Genomic DNA, 20,948 nt, shown 5'->3' with positions numbered 1-20,948 from the left:
ATTGGTCTTAAATTATATTAACATTTTCTAAGATACTGACTGGGGTTTTCATTGGCTGTAAGCCATACTCATTAACAATAAACACATCTATATAAAAATGAGTTTCACATTTAGAACTGAATTTCTGAAATAAAGTAACTTTTCAATGATATTCTACTTTTTTTACACGCACCTGTACAGACGTTTATTTGTCACACCTCAACTGCAGTACCGTTCCTTCATAAGCACCTTGGAGAAATTGACCCAAGACAGGTCAGTAGAGAACCTCATGACTCACAGTGACGTAGATTTTGGTCTGTAAAGGATATGGGCTAGAGACCATGCGGATGCACCAGTTGCGAGGGCAGGTGGTCTGCTTTAAGCAGAAGAAGACCACCGGCGCCAGCTCCGGAAACGGCACCACCAGTGTGCTGAGGTCGCTGGCCGCGTCATCGGGCCCCACCTCCTCAATGATGTCGTCCCCCTGGGAGGGGCCGTAATCCTCACACAGCCCCGCACCTGCCTGGCTCACAGCCAGCGGCATGGGACACTCCTCGGTCGTCATGGCGACGCAGCGGCAGCCTGGGTGGAGAATAGAAAAAGAAAAGGATGTCAGTTTTATTGGTCCATCTTGACAATGTGGTCCTCAGGCTGATCATACTGGTAGAGCCAGTCTTACTGGTGGACCAGCATAGTCATTCTGGTCATTTGTGACGAAACAAATCCAGATTGACCAGCTTTTGCTGTTTAATCTGGATTGAGATGACCTAAAATGTATGTTTTTCTTTCCAGGCAAAAGCAGTTATTTTTTTGTAGATTGAATTAAGAACATTAGGTCATTATTTATTTTCATACTGGGAGTGTCCACTTCTCTCAATTACCCTTAGTTTGTAGTCACTTCCCATTGTCTACCTTCTCTTAGGCTTACAATTTAAATTATTGCACTTGAATTTAAATTAAGATTGCAAAATGGAAGCGGAATTACAAATTCAAATTCAAATAGCAGGAAGTAGAATAAAAAAAATACATGAAATTCAAATTACTATGAAATTCATAATACATGATTAAGGTGTATTTAATAATTAAGCTTTACAGTAAATAGTACATATTATTCCAGAAGGAATTTTATACAGATATTATCGGTTGAACCACAAATTAACATTAAAAACATTCTCTATAAAAAAGATCATTAAAATTGTAATAACTTTAAAATTGTTGCAAATGATAGGACAGCACTTCATTTCCCAGAATACCTTGTGTTATAAAAAAAAAGTCTTCAAAATGGTTATCCAAACATTTAGCCAATTTTATTTTTTTGAAGTACAGTCTAGTGAAAGAAGCTTATTGAGGGTCAGATTTGGTTTCTACTTTTTTTTTTTTTTTTTTAACACAGCAATATGCTGATATGTGATAAGAATGGATAAGAATTTAGCTGAATTGCAATTAATATAGTTCTACTTTAAATTATGGCCAACCTAATATTTTTAAATGGCTGTATTTATTAATATAACTATACAGCTTTAAAAATAATTAAGAGTTAAATGGCTGAAATAACAAAAAGATGCAGAGCTTTCAGACCTCAAAAATGCTAAGAAAACATGTTTATGTTCATACATTTTTAAGAGTTCAGAAATCAATATTTGGTGGAATAACCCTGGTTTTTAATCACAGTTTTCATGCATCTTGGCATCATGTTCTCCTCCACCAGTCTTACACACTGCTTTTGGATAACTTTATGCTGCTTTACTCCTGGTGCAAAAATTCAAGCAGTTCAGTTTGGTTTGATGGCTTGTGATCATCCATCTTCCTCTTGATTATATTCCAGAGCTATTCAATTAAGTAAAATCAAAGAATCTCATCATTTTTATATTAATTTAGGTGTGCATTTTCCCTTTTATGACAACAACAACAACAACAACAACAATAATAATAATAATAATAATAATAATAATAATAATAATAATAATAATAATAATAATGGCAGTAATGGCAATAAAACAAGCTATCCTACTGTTGTCAGATTCTTATGCTTGCCTATTTCCCTTCCTGTCAGTATCTTCCAGCACAGCACCTTCAACAACTGACTGACTGTTCAGTTGCTGCCTAATTGATTCCACTAATTGACAGACAGTTACCATTGTAACCAGAGAATCACCTGTCAGTGGTTTTAATGTTATGGATGATTAGTCTATATACATATAAGGCCTCTACTCTAACTGCAACCCATAAGCCACTGCGCTCCAGTCTGCTTTTTATGTGTCTAAAAGAATTCTGCTGATGGCTTTATTTCAGGGTGCATGTGCCAGGAGTCGGGTGTCCCCGTCACGTATTTGGCTTTTATGCAGAACGGGACAAAAAAACAAGCCCTGAATTCATAATGCATGCAGTACAGCACAGTGCACTACAGCAGCTCTCGGCCGGGCGAGTGTGAAAACCGGAGAGGATGTAGCTCTGAAGTACAGTGGAGAGGAAACTGACTTCACAGGAGGAGCACACGCATTTATAGTGTAATGAAAAATAAACACAGCAAACAGTTCTGTTACTAAAAACTGACTGACTGGGCCTCATTTAAATCACAAGGCCGAAATGCCTGGGGTTAAAAAAAACATCACCCAATAATAAAGTCAATTATTAACTGGAACCTGCTGTGTGTTATTGTAGTGTATTATGTATAAAAGCAGGAAAGCGCTGGAAGCTGTGTTTTACAGTCATTTTGCTGCGATTATGGTGGTTTCAGAGAAACAACACTCTACTATTAAGGTAAAATCACGCCAACATCCTACAGCCTACAGCGGAATATTGCTTTATTTTTATTTTTTATGTAGTCTCGCCAAAGCGCTTGTTTATAGCCAATAAAATTCTATACGTCCCCTGGAGCCGGTGCAAGTACATTCACGGTCAAACAATATGGAAGAAAAAATGAAGAAAAAGCAAATGTATACAAAGACAAGACTGTAAAAGTCAGTTTTATTTTCAGAAAAAAAAAAAAAATTAGAGCATCAATAGAGAGTGTGCTCACTCTGATGCTTGCTTAACCATCAAAGAAGTGCAAGCAGTGCCTATGAACAGTATGTTTACACACACACACACACACATACATATATACGTATAAATTTATGCTCTGCATTTTAAAATTAATTAAACGATTCCTTGAGACACAGAAAATGAATTGTTTTTTTTTACTCAAGTGATCGTTTCACTCAATGTCAAAAAAACAACAAAAAAAAAAACAACAAAACATTTTTAACACTTTAAAATAAGACTACCTTTATACAGGGTTTATGAACAGTTTATAAAGGAGTTTATTAATAGTTATTAACACTTTAAAACCCATTAATAAGCAGTTGATACATAACAAGTAGAAATAACAACAGTGAGCTGAAAATGAGCAAAGTAGTGATTCCACACCTCAGAACCTCATCAGCCCTTATCAATGGTTTTTAAGGCATTTGCAACCTAACCAATAATAAGTAATAATCTCATTTACAAACCATTTATAAATCCTTTATAAAGGTAGTCTTATTTTGAAGTGCTTTAATCCAATTACTTGAATAATCAAAATAGATTTTTCTGTAGAGTACTAGATTACTAAAATAATTGATAGCTGCAGCCCTAATATATATAAGACATTAATAATTCAATGTATTGTAATCATACACTAAAACAATCGTCATTACACAATAAAAAAAACAAGAACAGTAGAGCTCTTTTAATGACCGTTTAATGAATTTCATTCATAACTGGTCTAACCAAAGGAGGATGGGTCCCCCCTTATATTATATATTAGCATTTACCCTTGTGTGGTGTTCATATTTTTGTTACTCGTTTACTTTGTTACTTGTATTTAATTCAGCAAAATTAAGCAATTTTACATTAAAATGCTTTACACATGCTTGCTTCACCTAAATTGCAAGCAATATAAACAGCTTACATGGTTAATATTTGCCCTTTACCTTTCTTATGTTACATTTCTTTCAAAAAGTGCTACACTTTTTTTTATTAGTTTTTTTAAATAAAATGTAAAAGAAAATGTATTTAATGAATGAGTAGAAAATTTGTTTATTAGCCCTTGGCCAAACATACTGTATGTAATATAAATGGTGGGGGGGGGTTGGGTGTACAGTGTGTGTTTATTGAAAATGTGTTTTGATATATGTTTTTCACAATAAATGAGCCAATGCCAATGAGTTTGAGTTATAAAAAATATTTTTTTAGTATCATTTGATGAAAAATGAAAACGGGTCCCGCAGACCCGAACACCACAGAAGGGTTGATAGTATGTGTGATAAAATAACTCTGAGGGAGTTTGTTATCTTGTCTCTGTTGCTCTCTGGGGGTTCTGTGTTGTATGTTCAATGTTTTGTTCTGATTCTTTGTCCTGCTACTACATTACTGTAATCAATAGTTTAAAAAGCTCTATATATTGTATTTTACGGACTATTAGGCGCACCATATTATAGGGCGTAGTATCAATTAATGTCTATTTTCTGGTCTATTTTCATACATAAGCCACAATGGAATATAAGGCGCATTTGTGTTGCCATGTTTCTCTTTTAGCATGTCTCATCGCTGGAGGCCCTTAGGTAAACAAAACTTTCTTTAAATTCTTTAAAAATAAAAAGAGTAAAGCGCTTCCGTTTATTTACAGTAAGCTTAGATTTCCAATATTGGAGCACGGTTAGCAGCAGTGCTAGCCTCGGTTAGCGGCACTTAGCGCTAGTAAATGCTGCAATACTGATGAATCCTGAGTGTTCTGGTAAAACAGGGTGTTATTAGCTATTGATTCATCTCTCATAGCTTGTTTTAAAACAGTAAACACGCAGACTACAGTCTGACATACTCACCTCTAGACAGCAAAAGAGCTAGCGCTTAGCAAAGCTGTTAGCGGCTAATGCTAATGCTGCTCCAGCCTCTGTGCTGGAGAAAATTCACTGAAACTCCTATATAACTCTGTACTTCAGCTGAGTGGCTTTACTGCTCATTAATACCTGACTGGTGAAATTTATACATGAGGTGCACCAGATTATAAATTTATATATAAGATTATATTTTGATTTTACTCTTATGAATCTTATTATGAGGAAATATATAGTAATTACTGGATATTATGTTATAAAAATGACATGTTTCATTTCATATTCATGACAAAACATATTATAATTATTAGATATTATATATATATATATATATATATATATATATTGCTATACTGTAAAAAAAATATATAATAATAATTATTACGATATAAAATATATTCTACCAGCAGCATTTAATTAGGGCAGAACATCTTATGAGATAATTATGATAATATTGTTATTATGAGATTTTATGTTATTTAAAATGACATATATATCGAAACGTCTCAGAGCTATGCGGCACAAATTAAATATTTTAGTAGCATAACCTTCTTAATCTTAAATAAAAAATCTAAAGGCTTTTACAATTTAATTTGGCGTACTCTGACAGTACGTGAGCACAGCAGGCCAGGCTGCTGAACAATTACGCTTCAGTTTCTCTATTGGGAATTATTCTAATGATAGGTCTTCAGATAAATAAGCAGTCCTTATTCAGTAAACAAACAACAACAGATTATTTATAGCAGTGAGCGATGTCATTGATCCATCTCTGAGGACTGTCTGAGAGCATCATTAGCCCAGCTCCTCATTTCTGTGCCCGAACACGCCGCGTTCTCTACCTGCCGCAGACAAGCTGAAATTAATTCACACTTATGTTCCCAATCTGTCTCTGGGACAGTGAGCTGAGGTAACTACAGAGTTCCTCTACACCTGAGGAGCATATGTCTATCTAATACACCTGTAACTAGTGGGATTGTACTGTAAATCCATCTACACCTAAAGGGGATGAGGAGATATGAAAGAATAGGAGTGGTCCAGCAGTCTAAAGCGCTGCCACTAATATCTGGAGATCACTGATTTGAATCCCGGTCATGCAGCTTGCCATCAGCACAATTGGCCTTGCTCTCCTAGGATGATGTTGATCAGCACAAGTCGTCTGTGAGCTGATGTATCACAACACAGTCGCTGCGTTTTCCTCCGAGTGCAGTGCGCTGTGATGCTACTCAGCAATGCTGCATCAGCAGCAGTTGAAAAAGAGGTGGTGGCTGACTTCACATGTGTCAGAGGAGGCATGTGCTAGCCATAACACTCCTTATGTTGTGACAAAACCGTTGATCTGAACCCTTCTACTGGAGAGCTACCTTCCCGATGGTTTCAACTCCAACCCAAATCTAACACCTCAATCAGTCAATCAACTGACTTTTAAAGACAGTCATTAGGTGAACTAAAGATTAAAAGAATCATGTTTGAAAACATTCACAGGTGTTTCTATCCAACTTCCATTAGGAGAAGACCACGCAACACTGTGGATCTGTAAGAAAGAAGAGCTGATTGAAAAAAAAACGGAATGACCATTGTTTAAATGACTCTACATGTTATGCTGGTGTTCTTAGAAGAGCCACCTAGAAGCAAGAAGCAAGAAAGTTCAAAGTTCTAAAACTGAATGTTGAAGGTTCTCAGAACATCAACACCAGAATCCAGACCTCAACATCATTGAATGACTTTGGTATGGTTAGAAGCATGAAATGCTCTAACTTCTAAAATTTATGGAAACATCTGCAGGAGTAAGTATTCTGAAAAAAAAAAATGGAAGGTAAATGTAATAAAGGTAGATGGGGTAGATGGGTAGATGCAAAAAACAAACGGTCCCAATGGTCCGTCCCTAACATTCTTCTGGAAAGTTTAACTCCACCCCCTGTTTATCTATAGGAGGAGCAGGATTGAGGATTCAACTTTGGAGGAGTGGAAACCTCTACAAAATGAAGGGTACCACTTTAAAATAAGACTGCCTTTATAGGGTTTATGAATGGTTTACAATTAGTTTATTAATGGTTACTAATTAGGTTGTAAATGCCTTATAAATCATTAATAATCAGTTATAACACATACGAAGAAAGGGCAACAATGACCTGTTGTTTGCCAAATAGTGAACCAACAGCCAATTATATTGTTGCCCTTTCTATGTATGTGTTATAACTGATTCATTATTTTTAAGGCATTTACAACCTAATTAGTAACCATTAATAAACTAATTGTAAATCATTTATAAACCCTTTATAAAGGTAGTCTTATTTTAAAGTGGTACCCAATTAAGTATGTTGTGTGGATAAACCCAACCCTCCTCCAGGAAATCTTTCAAAATTTTAAAACTCCAGTCCAAATATAATATTTCATTTGTCCAATCAAGAAATTGTTACACTGAATACACTAAACATTAAAACATAATATATCCGTCCATCTTTTTATATGCTTCTCAGTGTTACCCTAAAACATCTGTTACATTTTGTTATGTTAATTGTAGACTTTCTTTTTTTTTCGTGATGCTGACATGAGGACTTTTACTTTGTAAATTCAGTCACCCGAGACGCTGACTTGTGTTTGTCTAATTACTCTCACTTTCAGACAGTCGTGATTTTTTTATTATCTCTTCAAAGTCCTCTGTCTCTCACACTCCTGCCCTCCATCTCTCTCTCTCTCTCTCTCTCTCTCTCTCTCTCTTTAATAACAGTGAGACTCTCTCGCCCTCTTGCCTTTCATCACTAACACACACATTAACACTCTTAATGTGAGGGAGCAGACACACACTCCCGGAGTCTGCCACGTCGCATTGAACACCAAATGCTGCATGAAGATGACACTTCTTTAGAAAGCAGGTGCACTCCCACAACTACGTGAGTACATAGGGGGAATCTCCACACACACACACACACACACACACACACATACACAAACACACATACACACAAACACACATACACACACAGAATGGATTGCATATGCCCTTTCCCATAAATATCCCAGTCTTTCCTACACACACACTAGACAAACCTGACCTAGACTTGATCAGGCCCTGGCAGCAAATCTGGCTCAAACCCACTGCTCTGAACACAGCTATAGATTATAGCATTGTAAGAGAGAGACAGACAGGGTGAGAGAGAAAACAGGAGAGAGATAGAGAGAGAGAGAGAGAGAGAGAGAGAGATGGGGTGAGAGAGTCAAGTCAAGTAGTTTTATTGTCCAAACTGCATATGTACAGGACATACAGAGAATTAAAAGAACATAATTCTCCTTCCCAAAGCTTCAGCAAGTGCAGAAAAATAAAATGATAAAAATATAAAAGAATGAGAGACACTTTATGTACAATGAAACAAGATCACAGATGTAGACCTACTTAAGACAAAATACACATCTATCTATCTATCTATCTATCTATCTATCTATCTATCTATCTATCTATCTATCTATCTATCTATCTATCTATCTGTCTGTCTGTCTGTCTGTCTGTCTGTCTGTCTGTCTGTCTAACAATGAGAGTATACCAGTTAGGTATGATGAGGGTTTAAAGAGGGAATAACAGTACCAGTATAAAAAGAAAGAACCCAGAGCATACATGAGAGAAAGAGATAAAGAGAGAGAGAGAGATTGGCCTCTATTTCCAGAAGCCATCTTGTGTTTTCTGCCACCAAAAAAGCAACATGTCAGAAATTTACCTGAACACACCTCACTATTTTAATGACGCTTGTGCAAGACGTGAAAATTCACTGTTAACTGGGTGCAAGATAGGAATGGGCATCGCAACACGCCTAGTGCAGGGTGTACAATAGGACCCAAGTTCGGACTTTTATTAATTTTGGTTTAGAAACAGATTCATTTTGCTTACTGGAAAAATAAATTTTTCTATATATAAGCATGTAGTTAAACTCAGAATTATGCAAATGTATGAATTTTAGTAAAAAAATTAAGTAGCTAAATAGTAACCAGAGACACAAAATCTTCAATTTGACTCCACATTTGTGATTTGTGCATCCACTATCATCTCTACTGACTGGTGAGCACTGGTAAGCTAACTATAACACCCCTTAACACTGACGAGAGAGAGAGAGAGAGAGAGAGAGAGAGAGAGAGAGAGAGAGAGAGAGAGAGAGAGAGAGAGAGAGAGAGAGAGAAAGAGAGTACAAATGTATTATTTCCATAAGGCTCAAGCCAGCAAATACACACACACACACACACACTAGAAGGCCTCTGAATCTCTATGGACGAGAGTGAGTAAGTGTTTTATCACCCACTCCCTCGCTACCACTTGCATCCCTCCAGCTCCAACACACGACCCCCTATTAGTCCTCATCTTTTATCTCCACACTTTCATCTTTCTATCTCTTCACTCCGTTCTCTTTCTCTTCTGCTTCTGACTCTGACCGTCTCCCTGTTGCATCCTTTCTTTTCTTTATCTATTTATTTCTTACTCACCCTTACTCATGTCAGTCTCTCTAAGGGTGTTTTTACACCAGCACAATTTGGTCCAGTTTGTTAAAACAGACTAAAACAGACTCTGGTTTGTTTGTACCATTGGTGCGGTTTAATTGAGCAGGTCTGAAAACTGTAATAGCTTTGATGCGGACCAAAACAAACCCACCAGGACCTGCTAGAGAAGGTGATCTTACCAAAGTTGGTGCAGTACCAAATAAACTCTGAAGAAAACATGATCTTGTCTCGATCAAAACCCACTTTTCAAAAATAATCTCCTTTAATTCGAGCTTAACTGCTGATTAAGTGCAGTTTAATCTGCTTTATATTAGCCAGATAACACTATACTGTAAACCACAGCTATAAACAAACGCTGCCTCTGCTGCTCCATGCTGTTTACAGACTAAACACAGTATGTGCAGCGTTCACTGCTTACAGCCACGCGACATCTGCGCTGCAAATCCCATTGAAAACACTGCATTTTTTGCATTCTGTGTTGAAGTAGCTTCACACTGCACAGATTTATGTGCTGGAGCACAGACTCTTCTCACTATATTTACCTCCTTGCTCCCACGCTAGACAGCTCTGACCAATCAGAGGAGAATTTATCGGTTTATTTATTTATTATGTGGTTTATTGGTGAGTTTTTTAGTGTGTTTAAGTTTATGCCTGTGTGAAACCAAACCAAACAGAGGGAAAAACGCTGCAAATAAACAAATTCAACAACTTATTTGGACCAGAGAAACCAACTACAGCTCTTGTCTTTTTCTCACCTCTCTCACTTTAGTTCTCTTGTCTTTACTACTACTACTTGTTCATCTTTCTCTCTTGCTCTCTTCTCTTTCACTCTCTGTCATTTTTCTGATTGAGACAAATCATCTAATCATCAAACTGAGAATTATGAGAAATCACAGCAAGATTGCAGCACAAGCACCCAACAAAACCCACTAATGTAATATTTTCATTGTTAAAAATTAGGATCATCAATGCATTATCTTATTTTAATGTCGTTTCAACGTGTTAAGGTGATTTTCTTCATAACATAACCTTTCTAAAAAGGTTAGCTAAAGCTAGCTAAATTCCCCATTCCACCTTAAATGGTGCAGCAGTTAAATTATATTACCAAAGGCTGCTGCTTTATTTAAGGTGGAATGGTAAAATTAGAAGAAAAAGTTATTAGCAAATTCTAGCTAATACAGCTTCCTATCAGTAAGCAGTGCTGATGAGTTGACAGATTTCTCTCCTCGTTCTGCTTGTTTTCCTTTGTTGTTGACAAGCAGAGGAATTTTTGATGAAAGAGGGAAGTGGTTTAACATGGCCTGGTTACAGAGGAAAAAAAAAAGAGAGAGAGAGTGAGAGAGAGCAAAGGATGGATAGAGAGGGGATAAAATGTGTCAGCAGAAAGGCACAAAGAAGAAATAAGGCCAGTAGAGTGTGGGAAGACAAGGAGAGGAGAAAAAGAACATGAAAAAGAAAAGATAGAGAGAATGTGAGAGGAAGGTCCAATCCCATTTTTCTGTTCCTACCCTTCCCCTTGTTTTTGAGTGTTACTCTTGGATTTGGATCCAAGTTACCAGTAATTAAAGTCCTCCTTTAAGGAAACTGATATATCATCAAAATAACGTAATTAAATAAATTGGTACCACATTACCTTAAAAGCCCTTATAAAGGGTTTATGAATAGTTTATTAAAGAGTTAATAAATGGTGTCCTAAATTATTTTATTAGATATGTTCATTAGATGATGCTGACTAGTGAAAAAAGAAATATCTGAGGTTTACCAGTATAAATGAATAAGGGATCACTACGTGTCTCCTTAAGGTTTTAAACCTAATTGATAACCAAACTCCTTTATAAACTATCTATAAACTCAATTTCAAGGAAGCCTTAATTTAAAGTGGTCTTTGTCTCTCTCTCTCTCTTTTTTCTTTCTATTTCTCTCTTATTATCTTTCTCTCATTCTCTCTCTCTATATATACCTTACTCCTTTTATGTTTCTCTCTCTTTCTCTGTCTCCCTCTTTCTCTCTCTCTATCTCTCTTTCTTTCTCTCTCTCTCTGTCTCTTGCTCTCTGTCTCTTTTGCTTTCTCTCTTTCTCTGTCTCTCTCACTCTGGCTTCCTTTCTCTATCTGTCTCTTGCACTCTCTCTCTATACTTCTCACTGTCTCTCTTGCTCCCCCTCTTTCTTTCTGTCTCTCTATCTCTCACTTTCTTTTTCTCTTTCCCTGTCTCTCTCTCACTCTTTCTTTCTCTCTCTCTGGCTCTTGTGCTTTTTCTCTATCCCTCTATCTCTCTGTCTTATGCACTCTCTCTTCCTCTGTTCCTCTTTCTCCCCCTCTTTCTTTCGGTCTCTCTATCTCTCACTTTCTTTCACACTCTTTATATCTCTCTCTCTCTCTGGCTCTTGTGCTTTCTCTCTATCCCTCTCTCTTTCTTTCTCTCTATCCTTCTCTCTCTTTCTTTCTCTCTGTCTTATGCAGTCTCTCTTCCTCTGTTCCTCTTTTCCCCCCTCTTACTTCGGTCTCTCTATCTCTCACTTTCTTTCTCACTCTTTATATCTCTCTCTGGCTTTTGTGCTTTCTCTCAGTCCCTCTTTCTTTCTATTTCTCTATCCTTCTCTCTTTCTCTCTCTGTCTTATGCACTCTCTCTTCCACCGTTCCTCCTTCTCCCCCTATTTTTTTTCGGTCTCTCTATCTCTCACTTTCTTTCTCACTCTTTATATCTCTCTCTGGCTCTTGTGCTTTTTCTCAGTCCCTCTTTCTTTCTATCTCTCTATCCTTCTCTCTCTTTCTCTCTGTCTTATGCACTCTCTCTTCCTCTGTTCCTCTTTCACCCCCTCTTTCTTTCTCTCTGTATCTCTCACTTTCTCTCTCACTCTTTTTTATCTCTTTCTGGCTCTTGTGCTTTCTCTCAGTCCCTCTTTCTTTCTATCTCTCTATCCTTCTCTCTCTTTCTCTCTGTCTTATGCAGTCTCTCTTTCTCTGTTCCTCTTTCTCCCACTCTTTCTTTCTGTCTCTCTGGCTCTTGTGCTTTTTCTCTATCCCTCTATCTCTCTGTCTTATGCACTCTCTCTTCCTCTGTTCCTCTTTCTCCCCCTCTTTCTTTCGGTCTCTCTATCTCTCACTTTCTTTCACACTCTTTATATCTCTCTCTCTGGCTCTTGTGCTTTCTCTCTATCCCTCTCTCTTTCTATCTCTCTATCCTTCTCTCTCTTTCTTTCTCTCTGTCTTATGCAGTCTCTCTTCCTCTGTTCCTCTTTTCCCCCCTCTTACTTCGGTCTCTCTATCTCTCACTTTCTTTCTCACTCTTTATATCTCTCTCTGGCTCTTGTGCTTTCTCTCTATCCCTCTCTCTTTCTCTCTGTCTTATGCACTCTCTCTTCCTCTGTTCCTTTTTCTCCCCCTCTTTCTTTCTGTCTCTCTATCTCTCACTTTTCCTCTCATTCTTTTTATCTCTCTCTCTGTCTTATGCACTCTCTCTTCCTCTGTTCCTCTTTCTCCCCCTCTTTCTCTCTGGTCTCTCTGTATCTCTCACTTTTTTCCTCACTCTTTATATCTCTCTCTGGCTCTTGTGCTTTCTCTCAGTCCCTCTTTCTTTCTATCTCTCTATCCTTCTCTCTCTTTCTCTCTGTCTTATGCACTCTCTCTTCCTCTGTTCCTTTTTCTCCCCCTCTTTCTTTCTGTCTCTCTATCTCTCACTTTTCCTCTTATTCTGTTTATCTCTCTCTGGCTCTTGTGCTCTCTCTTCCTCTGTTCCTTTTTCTCACTCTCTCACTCACTCTTTATATCTGTCTCTGGCTCTTGTGCTTTCTCACAGTCCCTCTTTCTTTCTATCTCTCTATCCCTCTCTCTCTCTCTCTCTCTCTCTCTCTCTCTCTCTAACCCTTACCTCTTCAGGCCATGTTAAACCTCTCTCCTCTCTCATCAAAAGTTCCTCTGCTTGTCTACAACAAAGGGAACAGGCGGAAGGAGGAGAGAGATGTGTCAGCTCATCAGCGGCGCTGGATCTGCGGAGCGTACGGATCATTCTGGACCGCTGGAGTTCAGCAGAGGGTTGTTTGGTATGTGTGAGTGAATTTGCTTTAGAACAAATGAGAAACGGGTCTGTTTCCTTAGCTTACAGTGAGGGCAGCTAGAAGAGTCAGAAATAAGAGCAGAGACATGGGACTTTTGCCCCCTGAGACTGGACCAAATGGAGCTTATCTAATGTGTGTGTGTGTGTGTGTGTGTGTAAAGATGGCGGTACCATGGAGACGATGCATTAAAATAACACTGCCAAGGGTTCTTAGAAATGATGCCTTTGAGGAACCAGTAGAAAAACGACAGAACCTCCAAACAATGTAAAGGTTCCACATCAGCCAAACATTTTTCCTAGAACCTCATACAGTATATCATGGCTGTCCAATGAAAAACACTTATCTCCTAAACAGCGGTAACACTTTCTATGAATTTCATCTCTATTAGACTCTATAACCACATTCATAACATATTATAATGCATTCCTAAGGCATTATAAACATGGCTATACATATTTTTAAAAATGCATAACCCATTATAGCCATGTTTATTAAGCATTATAACTCGTGATCATAATACACTATAAGCTGTGTTATAACATCCATGTTAAAACAGTATATTGTATATATCTATCGTTAATAATCTAGTCCCAAAATGAAAGTCTGGCACTTTACTTGGAGCGCACAAAGACCTGTTATAATACATTATAATTGACTATAACTAATATTATATTCAAGACAAGAATAATTTATGAGTGGTTAAAATATATATTTAAAGCATTATACAGAGTGTGTTTATAAGCTTTTTTAGTCGTAATGCATAATTCTGCAAGCTGGGACTTCTTGGAGTTTCTTGGTATTGACGTATAACATGTTATAAACACAGCTATTAATGCATTATAATCACAGTTCATGATGCATAATAAACATTGCTATGATGAATTACACATTTTTATAAATATGTATAGCCATGTTTGGAATGCCTTATGAATGCATTATAATGTGCTATGAGTATGTTTATAGAGTCTTATAGAGATGACATTCATAGAAAGTCTTACCTAAACAGCAACCCAACTTTACAGGAGAGAGAAAAAACCTTTTCAATGAAAGTCAATGTAAAAAGAGTTTATTTCAGGTCATTTTGAAGTATTTCTATTGGTCCGTTCATCAAGACATTTTTGCACAGTGTAAGGGACAGTTTGTCTGTTCAAATTATGTAGTAAACTAAAAATCGACAAAAATGGCGATCCAAAGAATGCATTCATGAAGCCTTGCAGACAAACGTCTTTTTTTTTTTAAACCGTAGAGAGACACAGATACTCTTATATTTAAATGGCAAATTCACTGGTGGAGATTCTTATCCAACCACCACCCCAACACCAGCAGGGTAAATCTTTGTGTAATGCAGTGAAAATATATATTATAGTTATTGTAAGTGTAAGAATTTATTTTATAAATTAACTAAAATTAAAAACAGCAACTAATTCAAAGCATTAGTCTGTGTTTTCAGTTGCTACAGGACTCTTATCTGACTGACAGCTGTTTTAACCAATCACAGCTTTTTAAAATGGCTTTTGCCCCCACGTGTCTGCGTTCCCCTTCTCCTGCTTTTAAGAAGGGTGTAGTAATGAGTCTATTAGCAAAGTCGAAGGACAGTCTAACCAATCAGATTCATGATTTTCACTACAGGGGCGGGGCCATGGCTGTAAAACCCGTTCTCAGTGCTGTGGTGAAGGTGTTACGCATTGCGCAAGTCATAAGCAGCGCTCTTGTTGGGTTAGTTCAATAGTTAACTAACTATCATGGATTTGTGGCTGCAAATGAGACAGATATTGTGTCGTATCATATTAAAAAGCCTTTTTAAAGGCGGTTCCTCAATGTTAAACTAATTCACAATAAAGGACCGCCTGATTGGTGAGTTTTTGTGTGTACTTAATGTTTTGGCTGCCCTGGCATAACGTTCCTGTAGGCATACAAATGAGTGATCTTTGTTGAACGGCTGTACTTGTAGGAAAATTAAGCATTGATTGTTGTGTTTTATTGAATACTTTTGTGGTTTGTAGCTGTATTTGTGGGCTGTTTATGTGTATTAATTTAATATAACTAAGTCAAGAGAGAGAATATGTAGTTACTGTAATATTTATTTATATTATTCACTGCACACCACTGGTGTAATGACCTTGTTTCTCTGTCTAAGTGATTCCCTGTCTTGTTTTAGTCTATTCCTTTTTCTGGTTCTTTGCTTTTCTCCAGCCTCTGTTATGATTATGGAATATAACATTGTTTATTTGCCTATTTTTGCCTTTTCAATTTAAAAATCTCATGTTTTTGTGCAATTTTCTGTTTTCTAGAGACTTCTCCATGAAGTCTCCAATGTTTAATTATATGGTGGTCCAGTGGTGTAAATATGCACATACAATCTTAATTGTTGTTTTATTTGTCAGGGAGGAATCAGTCACCGAGGCGGTGGTCTTCAGTTTTGCTGACGGACACGTTTTTTTCCCCATCATCAAGTTTTTGGCAGCATCGCAATTCAATTTGCAGCGACAAAAACACACCAACACAACACCAACTACATCATCAGGCCTGAGGCTGAGCAGCGAACACACTTCACTTCAACTTTACTCGTTTGAACTCTATAAATGCCAGTGTGGTTTGCTGTGATCTTTAAGCAGAGCTCTTGATTTATGTCCAAAAGTTTGTAGACACCTTTTTATTCAGCGTATCTTCTGGAATCAAGGGTAAAAATAAGAAGTTGCCTCTCATTTGTTGTAGTAGTATTGCCTAATCTTCCTAGATGACTTTATACACAGGATATTAGTAAAGGCAGTAAAGGCTTGGATTGCACTCTTCACATCTGTATAAACTCTGAGATGTTATCTAGTGAGTGAGGCTAAACACTGGCCAATGTGTTGCTCATGGAAGGTTACAGAAATTATCCTGATAGTGGGCTCCATATTGATGGAATATTCCATTTTAAAAGTTGTTCAGGCATTTAAAATTTCTCAATAAGTCATAGAAGCCATTACCACCCACAGTGGACAGCACAGTGGCTGGCAATGATCGTGGCTGGTGGTATCTGGCTAGAATTGTCCATGCAAACAGACAATTTCTCATGACATCAAGGGTATTAATAGGAATGTTCCTTCTCCCTTTTTTGGCTGTTGTTGACGATATTTGAACATTACTATAAGAACATTGATTGTATCCAGTTCTGACTTATTAAGAATTAGTCTGGTCAAGTAATGGAGTTAGATGATTAGTTCTAAACCACAAATGCCACTCCAGTTGTCCCAAATGTACAAGGTAGAGCTATGCAATCTCTTCCTACCTTCAAAGTCAAATAAAGACTATGTGACAATAAGTCAGCAGACATGCTAGCACCATTATTTCCCAAGGCAAATCAAAAAATGACTGCCAAGATGCCACATGAAAGTTTGCCTTAGCAATAAGTGTGGTGCACCATTCTACTGTGCAGCAATGCTTGTACAAACAAAATAGGTGTAACAATAGAGTAATAAGTGGAAAATAACCTGTTGTGATTTTATGGATTTTCTCCTTGTGCTTGAACCTACCACTGAATTATTTAGGTGAGATATACATTATACAATATACACTATCTCGATTCCTGTTTAGTCAGGTTCAGTTTAGTTCTGGTAGAGAATTCAAATCAGGGAATTTAATATAAAGCATTATCCCAGCATGTAAACTGTGAAGTTTTCAAAGGGCATTCTTTCACTTTTACAACTTCTATACATGTATCTTAAACAAACAGGACAGGAATTAAGAAATATGATATGATACACGGTACATACATATTTTAAAGTCACATTTGTTAACCAACATAGCCCAAAGCGTAACACAGCGAAATAGGTAAGACTTGGATTGGACCATTATTGATGACGCATAGTAGATTTATTAAATGCACCTAACCCTGACCAAAACTATAACCTAAACTTTAAATCTAACCCTAAACCTAACCCTAAAAATGTTAAGATTAGAGACTTGGTGTCACGTTTGGTGCTGATAGCGCTCCTGTGTCCCTCGCACTCAGTTCTTCCTGAACTCATCAGTCACCGAACTACAATATCCAGAATGCACCACATTTGAACAATGTTCAATGACTCAATCACCCAATCACATGACTCTGCACACATCCCTACCAGAAAGTAACCATTGTAATTAGCCTCACCTGTTCCCCTCCGTATTTATTACTCCTTGCCGAGTATTGTTTGGTTTATCGTGTTTAAAACACGTTTTCCTTGCTCTGTTTTGTTTACTTGTTTTATGACCTATTTTTCCATGTACCTTGATTCTGCCTTTCGACTGCCCTTCATTGCTATGTTTGCCTATGTTTTTGACCCTGGACTGTTACACAGTTTATGGCATGTCCTTCTCTGTTGGCTCCTGTTTATCTGCATTGACCCTTTTCTGTCTGACCACTCTTTGTATCGCCCCTTTGTTTAATAAAACACACAAAACTCCTTTTATGCATCCGCGCTTGCCTGAGTCCTGCCAGATCATTACACTTGGTTAGAGTTGGGTGTAGGGTTACATTCAATAGAGATTATCATTAACTTTCACCTTTCAGTTCAATTGCATTTAAATGACATACGATTCAATGGAAGCTGAATGTTAGTTGAGCATCTATGAGGTATTTACTACATATAGTAATACCACAAAATATAATACGAACAAAAAATAACAAGGATTGGTAATTGGTTGTAGTTGAGGATGTCTTCTCGGGTGTTGCCTTGATACTACCACCTTACAATTAGGTCGTGTTTGCAGGGTGGGATGTCTATACGTGGTAATTACTGTAAATAGGTGACTTTGGAATACATACAAAGAAATCTTTATGCCTTAAAATTTCTGCTAAACTGAATTTCAAAACTAGCTGCTGGAGCATGACTGCGGCTGTAAGCGATGTGTATGGTAATTGTACTGTTGGGAGGGGTGAGAACGTGAAAAAAAAAGAGGCGAGACCGTGACATCCTGGCCTAGAGTTTAGTCTGCGGATCTCTCTCTCCGCCGTTACACGCCTAGCCTGTAATTGCACGGCAAAAAACTCAGTGCGGCATCGCTTAGAAATGCATGAGCTGCCAGAGAATGTAGCCCCATCACCAATAGCACCAGCAGCAGCAGCACCAGCAGAAGCGGCAGTGGAACACTTTGACTCTTTTCGTGTTTACCTTTGCGTTCCTCAGCAGGGAACTTAGCCAGAGGCGAACTGGCGCTCTCGCCAGGCTGCCTCGCATCTGCTGAAAAGAAAATTTTAGATCATCGTGCTTGTCAGGAGCTGCCACCGAGAGTCCCGCTGAAGAGTGTGTCAGGATGAAACGGCCTCGTTAGACTGATACACATCGTGCAGCGTGAAGGATAGGCTCTTAAGGAGAAGAAGGAAAAGTATTTTGACGGAAGTGCGAGAGGCGTGGTAGACGAGGCTGGCATAAATCGCTGCTCGTTCGTTCGTTCGTTCGTTCGTCCGTTCGTTCGTTTGCTTGCTTGCGTTTCCCCAGCGCTCGCTTCCTGAGTCCGGGATGGACTCGGTAATGAGCTGTGTCACAGCGGGCCGCTGCAGAGTGGGTGCCGGCGGATTAAAATGATTTGTAACACCATCAGCGTGATCTGTTTCAGCAGCGTGAGCCGCCATCAGCTGCAGCCCCGCTCTAGGCCAGCATGCTGCGCTGAATTAGGTAATATGGAGATGGACAGGCTCAGCCCTTAGAGGCAAAGCTCTCATGGCTTATGTCAGCAGCAAGCCATGATCATTCCTCATTTGGGTGAAGACCACCGGGGCTTACTTTTATCATTTTTAAGTGCTTCTGGGGCTTCGGCTGCAAATCTGAACCAGAGGTACAGTACAGGCCAAACGTTTGGACAGAACTTCTCAAATACTTCTCATGCGTTTTCTTTATTTTCATGACTATTTACATTGTAGATTCGCACTGAAGACATCAAAACTATGAATGAACACATGTGGAGTTTTATGTACTTAACAAATGAAAAAAAAAGATTTAGTTGGCTTCCACAGTTAACGGACCTGAACCCAATCCAGATTTGAGGTTTGGGGTGAGCTGGAGCACAAAGTGAAGAAGGCAAAGGAGCAACAAGTGCTAATAAACACCTCTGGGAACTCTTTCCTTCCTTCAAGACTGTTGGAAAACCATTTCCATTTCAGGTGACTCTACCTCTTAAAGCTCATTGAGAGAATGATGCCAAAAGAGCTATTTTGGCTATTTTGAAGAAACTAGAAAATACCTTTTTTTTTTGTTAAGTACATAAAACTCCACATGTGTTCATTCATAGCTTTGATGCCTTCAGTGAGAATCTACAATGTAAATATTCATGAAAATCAAAAGAAAACGCATGTCTAAATCATCTGTCAGTGTTAAAATGATCTTCCTGGTTCAGTAGTGATAATATAATCATATCTTTTAACCCTTGTGTGGTGTTCATATTTTTGTTACTCGTTTACTTTGTTACTTGTATTTAATTCAGCAAAATTAAGCAATTTTACATTAAAATGCTTTACACATGCTTGCTTCACCTAAATTGCAAGCAATATAAACAGCTTACATGGTTAATATTTGCCCTTTACCTTTCTTATGTTACATTTCTTTCAAAAAGTGCTACACTTTTTTTTATTAGTTTTTTAATGAAATGTAAAAGAAAATGAATTAAACTCAAGATATGAGTAGAAAATTTGTTTAGTTTCAAATTTACAAATGAAGCAATGTTTATTACAGTTGTACAGCGTGTGTTTATCAAACATGTGTTTTGATATATGTTTTTCACAAAAAATGAGCCAATGCCAATGAGTTTGAGTTAGAAAAAATATTTTTTTAGTATCATTTGGGGGACCATATCCCTGCCCTCTGGCCCACTTTATTCACAGTGTAGAAAAAGGAACTAGCAGAATTGCTAATAGCTGCGTTTTATAGGGAGTAATTTAGCATGTAGCGCTTCACCTTTGCTACGCCTATCTATACATGTCCACAGATCAAATGTTAATGCTGGCAGTTCTTTGTAATTAGTCCTGGAAGTGCGATCAGATCAGCATAGAACATAAAGGTAGAAAAACGACCCGAGCAACCGGAGCTAGTAATCGTAAATTAGCATACTTAGCGCTAAATGCTACTCGTTTTTTCCAGGTTCACGGAACATCAAGACTGGAAGTCTGCTCCTCCTTTGAATTGATAAAAGGTGTGGGAGCTTTGAAGTCAGTGGCTTCTAATTGAAAGGAAAAAATTCACACTTCCTTTCTTTAGATCTCTAACCTTTACGCAATTCATACTGGTGCATCGCTGATTTCAATTACCTGAGGGAAGTTCTATTACAGACAGCGGAGCAGCGCGGTGAGTTCGCCCGCGGTGAGCGTCTGCACAAAGGTGAGCTGAAGCCGAACAAAAATATTCACAGTGCCGAATTTCCATTTGCCTGTGGGGCTGAAATAAGAGGGGTTCCACCTGAGTGGGGGGATAATATTCAGTGACGAGAGACTCACTTTAACATTTTACACTCTTTTTTAAATTGGTCTTCACACTCAAAGCGTTGTGCTACTTTCAGTTACAGCCGTCACTCAGTCATTTTATCCCGTTTACTGTTGATTTAGATTTGTATCGTTTGAGTTA

At 37.9% G+C, this 20,948-nt stretch overlaps 1 protein-coding gene across 1 annotated transcript in view; it reads right to left on the bottom strand.

Moving 5' to 3' along the window:
* Window positions 1-233: 233 nt before the first annotated feature.
* LOC111193779 (voltage-dependent T-type calcium channel subunit alpha-1I-like) overlaps window positions 234-20,948 on the bottom strand; it is a 90,182-nt gene continuing 69,467 nt past the window's right edge. Inside the window, exon 2 of the mRNA XM_022675775.2 lies at window positions 234-561. Within this exon, the coding sequence (XP_022531496.1) occupies window positions 254-544 (291 nt within the window). The 5' untranslated portion in view covers window positions 545-561 and the 3' untranslated portion in view covers window positions 234-253. The remainder of the gene's footprint in view (window positions 562-20,948) is intronic.

This window comes from Astyanax mexicanus, chromosome 19 (genome assembly GCF_023375975.1).
Source record: "Astyanax mexicanus isolate ESR-SI-001 chromosome 19, AstMex3_surface, whole genome shotgun sequence".
Lineage (NCBI taxonomy): Eukaryota > Metazoa > Chordata > Actinopteri > Characiformes > Acestrorhamphidae > Astyanax > Astyanax mexicanus.
The sequence above is the reverse complement of the archived record's forward strand: the minus strand, read 5'-3'. Positions and strand labels throughout refer to the sequence as shown.